The sequence below is a fragment of the Antechinus flavipes genome, chromosome 4 (assembly GCF_016432865.1).
Source record: "Antechinus flavipes isolate AdamAnt ecotype Samford, QLD, Australia chromosome 4, AdamAnt_v2, whole genome shotgun sequence".
NCBI lineage: Eukaryota > Metazoa > Chordata > Mammalia > Dasyuromorphia > Dasyuridae > Antechinus > Antechinus flavipes.
This window is the reverse complement of record NC_067401.1, coordinates 303,980,353-303,986,095: the sequence shown is the minus strand read 5'-3', so window position 1 is coordinate 303,986,095 and position 5,743 is coordinate 303,980,353. Positions and strand designations below refer to the sequence as shown.

Here is a 5,743-nt window from a genome sequence, read left to right as displayed (position 1 = left end):
TTTAAATCTTAACTGAAAAGTTTCTCCACTATTCTGGTTTATTTTTTAAGGAATAAAATGTGACAATCCTATTCTGCTTCTTAGACTGTATTAAAGCCCAGTTTAACAACCCAAGAGAGTAGATGTGTCTTGGCCCCTATGTAAGTGGATCTAATTTTCAGAAGTACCTTATTATATTCTCATCTATAATTTGGCATCAACTCTAAGAATATTATTAAAACAAGGTTTCAGTGTATGTAGTTATGCTTTTTTTTTGGCATTCTGCACAAAAAGATTCTAAGAACCACAAGTCTTTATAAAAGGCTAATTTGTTATAAGCTGCCCTTATGCCTACCTCCCAAAGAACTTCCATTAACTCACAAAGCTAGACAAATTTCTAACATTTTATCTTTATTTGATTTGAATTTCCCCCCCAGATCATAAAAAAAATTATTTATTTTTCTTTTGTAAAAAATGTGGTTCCAAGATCACGCAAAGTTTTCCAAGTGGGAAAATTGACTCGAGCAACATTTTTAAAAGGCTCATCACCTTCCAGAGCAACATCAGTGGTATTCACATCAGTAGGATTATGGTTCGATGGTACTCATATTAGAGTGACAGAAAAAAACCAAAAACTTCTCTTGAAGTGTTCATCTGGACAGGGGACCATCATGATGCTGTTCATGCCTTCTCATAGTGACGAACAGCCACCACATCTCCAAAGGTGAGAGTCTAGAATATTAAAATATAAATAAGACTTTAAATTGAAGAAAAATGGTATCAGTGGAGGCATTTTCTTATATTTTAAATAGCTTAAACTATCTGCAGTCTTAAAAACTCATATGCTTGAAAATTTCCCTGACCCATTTAGGGATTGATTCTTCTGCCTTTTTTTTTTAAAGGATCATAGATAGTTCTAAATATTTCACTTATATACCTATTGTATGTTTCTATGGACAAAATAAACTGATTAATCTTAGCAGGGGACCAGGTCAAATCAGGTATCTTAATTATACCTTAAATGATCAAAGTAATATTGACTATTATCACAAGAAAGTGTCTGTTTCACCCAATCATTCTTTAGTATGAGATTATTTAGTTTCCAATTATTTTTTGGTCTACTTCCCCCTGATTTTTTGTTGAATGTAATTTTCATTGCATCATGGTCTGAAAAGGATGCATTTGCTATTTCTGCCTTACTGCATTTGAGTTTGAGGTTTTTATGTCCTAATATATGGTCAATTTTTGTATAGGTTCCATGAACTGCTGAAAAGAAAGTGTATTCCTTTCTGTCTCCATTACATTTTCTCCAGAGATCTATCATATCTAACTTTTCTGGTATTCTATTTACCTCTTTGACTTACAAGAAAGTGTCTGAAGCAAGATTTGAAACTAGGTCACTCTGTTGACAACTCAGTTTCTATATCACTTTTAACATGATGTCTTAATTGAGAAAACTGAAGTGACCTAAACTTTGTACCTGATGTATCTAGATGATTTTTTCAGTTGTCTACAAAGAAAGCAATGGTAAGTTCAACAATCAGTCTTCATAAAGAGAAAGGAAAAAGAATCTGAATATAGAACTTTCTTGATTTGTTTTGCAAAGCATAACTTCCCACGCTTGGTATCACTAAATTTTTGACAGATTTTGAACAATCAAAAATTATCTGGACAAAGATGTAGTCTCTGTAATAGTTGGACACTAATTCACCACGTGAATGTGTGATCCTTTGTTTTTGATGGTGGAATTCAGAAGCAGAGCTACAAATATAATTAAAGTAGTCCAAATTATTGGCTTCTATTTTCTAGCATATAAATGTTAAATTAAAAAAATTGATGTTTATATGCTTTGCCAAACTCATTTTCCTTAAGGACTTGTAATTCCATATACAAATATAAATACATGTGACATTATCTGTAGGAGAGCAGTTTGTCGATGTCTTCCATCAATTTTTTTTCCTGTAATTATTATTACATTGCATTGAAATTTGCATTGAAATTTCGTTTATGATTCTTCACTGACCACAGTTGAACTTTTATTTAAAATAGGCATGTGGGGAAAATACATTAGAATTAAAGTCAAAAGAGGCAACATTTACTACCCAAGTCATATTGGGCAAGTTACAGAGTCAATTAAAGAAAACCACTTTTATTTCCTCTTGTAAGAAATAGGCCTGATAATATTTCACTGCCTGCCATTGTATGTAAGATTTTTTTCTACTTTGCAAAAATATCATCATATAAATCTAGGCTACTATGATAGGGGATGAGGAGTGTGTTCTGATTCTTTTTAAAAATAGGTAAGAAAAACTGGAAGAATGAATGAGTTCCCCCAAATATATATATCACCAAAATGTCGTTGCTTCACATTATACATTAAATTGTCCAAAATATATAGGTCAAAATATTATATTTTTTATACTTATAAAGCCATTTCTGTTCAACTTAATTAGTTGAGGAAATTAAATTCAAAAATTAGTTTTTGTTTATTTTGCTAGCATATATTTGTATCTTTTTTATTACTAAAATATTGAATATCAATATTTTAATTGTATCAATATTTTAAATGTATACATACATATACATATATATGTTAGTGATAACACTTTCTTGTTGCTCATCAACTGGATTTGTAAACTTTAATTTTTTGAGACTTAACTAGTTTATTATTTTTCTAATTATAAAACATTACTGATTTTCATATTTTTATTTATATTTTATTGTTCATATGCAGAATTTTATTTCACTTGAAATTTAGATATTTCTTTCTACCAAAGTCTTTTTTCTCACATGCTATAACTACCAACAACAAGAGTAAATTTGCTCTACTTAATATACAACTAGAGTGTATATTAAGTAGAGCAAATTTACTGTTGTAAAAAAAAGGATATTTTTTGTATACTTATCTCCTGTATTTCAAACAGGAGAGTTATGGGGGCAGGGGAATTCTTTTTACACAAACTAATATAGTTTTTGCTGTTCATGTTGCATATTATACACCAAATAAATTCTAAACAGAATATACTGTTCTTACTCACCATGACCATTTTGCCATCCTTAATTTCTCTTACAAAGTTTGTCTCTTTGCCATCCCATTTTTGAACATGAACTAGCTTATCACCATCCAAGCTCACAACAGACTACAAAGAACAAAAACACAAGAGAACTAAGACAACTATAGAAATGGTTAAGATTTAAGCAACATAGCTCTTAACTTCTGTTTGAAGGAACTTGAACTGTTTGAAAACAAATTGAACAATTGACTGGTGTGATGGTAAGATGCCAATCTGTGACTGGAATCACTATTGCATTACTTCAATGAACTATAATAATTATATCATTAAAACATGAATTGTGCAATCTATTATTAATCATTTTTATTAAAATGTGTTTCTTTGTTCAAAATTCAATGCCTTTATGTATCAGAAATTAAAAATTCCTTACCAAAACAAATAATCATTCATCTCTATACCATTTGCATTTAAATGAAGCCTTGAAGTGAAAAAAAAAATAATATTATTCATCTAATTTTCTCAAAGACTTTAGGAGGAATGCATGTTCCCACCATCTTTTGAGAATTTATTTCAGAGGTTGCAGTTTAAGGAATACAGTTCAAATAGAAAAATGAGGGAAAATAATAGGATAAAACCTTGTGGATGGGAAAATTTGAACTAGAGATGGAACTCAAAATAGATCACGAATCAGAACAGTTGATCTGGTATCTCAAGAACCATGAATGGGATGGAAGTCTTCCCAGTAAAAAATAATTCCTTCCTAGGCTCCTCACAACTGAAGGAAATCCCCCACAGAAAAGAAATACGTGAAGAATCTTTAAACACAGAATTTCAAAGTTGAGAGTTCAGTGGTCACTTAATTCTACCCTTGCCTTAAAAAGAATTTCAGAAAGAGAGGAAAGGGGGGAGGGGAGGGAGGGAGAAGAGGGAGAGATAGAGGAAGGGAAAAAAAGAGAGAGAGAGGGAGGGGGGAGAGGGAGAAAGAGAGGGAGACAGGGAGGGAAGGAGAAGAGAGAGAGAGAGAGAGATGAATGATTAGTGGTCATCCATCCTCTTTAGGAAGCATGATGGGGAAACTCCCACTTCCAAAGTGGCCCATTCCACTTTTGAATAGCTTTCCTTTTGTCCCTATATCCTAAAGCTTAAAATCCCTTCTTTAACAACTTTGCCCTGGCTCTTCTCTTTCTGGAAAGAAGTCAAATTACTTACTTTGCAGTTTCTATCATCTGGAGTTGTTTCGTCAAATTCTTCTCCCAAGTGGAAGCTGATTTCTGTGTTCTTGAAGGTGCTCTGAGTCCTGATCACCACTTTGTCCCCTTCTTGACTGATTATCACTGTTGGTTTAGTCACATTACCCACCTGCCTAGTGGCAAAGCCCACTCCTAAAGAACCAGGGAGAAATGATAAAAGTTACTCTCAGCCATCTAAAAGCTACTGGGCTTGCAATGGAGCTTGCAACTTTCAGACAACTTTCAAAACCTTTCCTTATTTTTCCATTTCCTCTCATTCCCACCCCAAACCTTACATTGGAAATCAAGGTATCCTAAGGCACAATCAAATATTTAGTCATGTAACATGATTTTATCTGCCAAAATAACTGAATGCTGATGAAAACAAAGGAAAAATCAAAATGTCTTCAAGCTCTTTTTAGATTCAGATGGTTGCAGTTTAAGGAATACAGATCAAACCCAATCAGAAGAGTCCAGATTTAAGAAGAAAGAGGGCAGATTATAAAGGCTGTATTTACATTATTTTGGTCCTTTAATCTTCAGGAAAAAGCAATCTTATAATTGGATACTGGAGTTGAAGCTTTTTTTTTTTTTAATCTACACAAGCAGTTGAAAAAAGAATCATAAAGTCACACACACACACACACACACACACACACACATACATACTGTGGTTTTCAAAAAGATTTAGTCTTGTGTTTTACTTACCTAGTGCCTTCATGTATTCATCAAAGTTGTGGCTGTCGGTCAGCTTCCAGGTAGCACAGAAAGCCTCCACCATTCTTTTTTTTTTTTTTAAACCTCCCTCACTAGCTTCAGACAACTAAGAAGATAAGCTTAATTTTCCTGGCCCTGAGGTTTAGAATATGCCCCAGCAATTCAGCTCCAGCTTCTTATTTGAAGAAGAGGCGGGCAAAGAGCAAGGATTAGAGCTGAAATCTCCACCCCCTCCTCCGTCCCTCTTTCTAGGAGCCCGGAGATGGGGAGGGGGAATGGAATCGAGGAGCAAGGGGCCCAATCCTCTTTGTGATTGGCTCAGGCCACTGGGTCAGCAGAGTAGGACAGGCACCACCCACCCGACACACTGCGGCCCTTATCCCTTATGGGGCTAGGCTGGAAGGAGGCTTCATTAGGGATGAGGGTAGGGAAAAGAGGAGGAAACAAAAAAATGAGAGGGGTCTTTCAGGTTTAGCTTGAAATTTTGGCAATAGTAATATAAGACTGGGAAAAGGAAAAAGAAAAATGCACAATGGAACATTCAAATTGATTTCCGTTGAACGTCAAGATAGTGACAAATGAAAGCCCCATGAAGAAAATTACAGTAATGCCAAGTTTTTTAAACCAAAGGATGCTGAACACTTTCCCATTCTCATTCTCTGTGTGTGTCTGTCTTTCTCTGTCTCTCTCTGTCTCTGCCTCTGTCTCTGTGTCTCTGTTTCTGTGTCTGTTTCTGTCTGTCTCTGTCTGTCTCTGTCTCTGTCTCTCCTTCCCTCTGTCCTCCCCCAACAAATTGGAAAAAAA

At 34.4% G+C, this 5,743-nt stretch overlaps 1 protein-coding gene across 1 annotated transcript; it reads right to left on the bottom strand.

Annotated features, from left to right (window-relative positions):
• Window positions 1-373: 373 nt before the first annotated feature.
• Window positions 374-5,477, bottom strand: FABP7 (fatty acid binding protein 7). The gene is made up of 4 exons (XM_051997679.1): window positions 4,931-5,477; window positions 4,203-4,375; window positions 3,018-3,119; window positions 374-711 (listed from the first exon to the last, which is right to left on the bottom strand). Exons 1-4 carry the CDS (start codon window positions 5,001-5,003, stop codon window positions 661-663), a joined length of 399 nt encoding a protein of 132 aa, XP_051853639.1. The 5' UTR covers window positions 5,004-5,477; the 3' UTR covers window positions 374-660.
• Window positions 5,478-5,743: the final 266 nt, after the last annotated feature.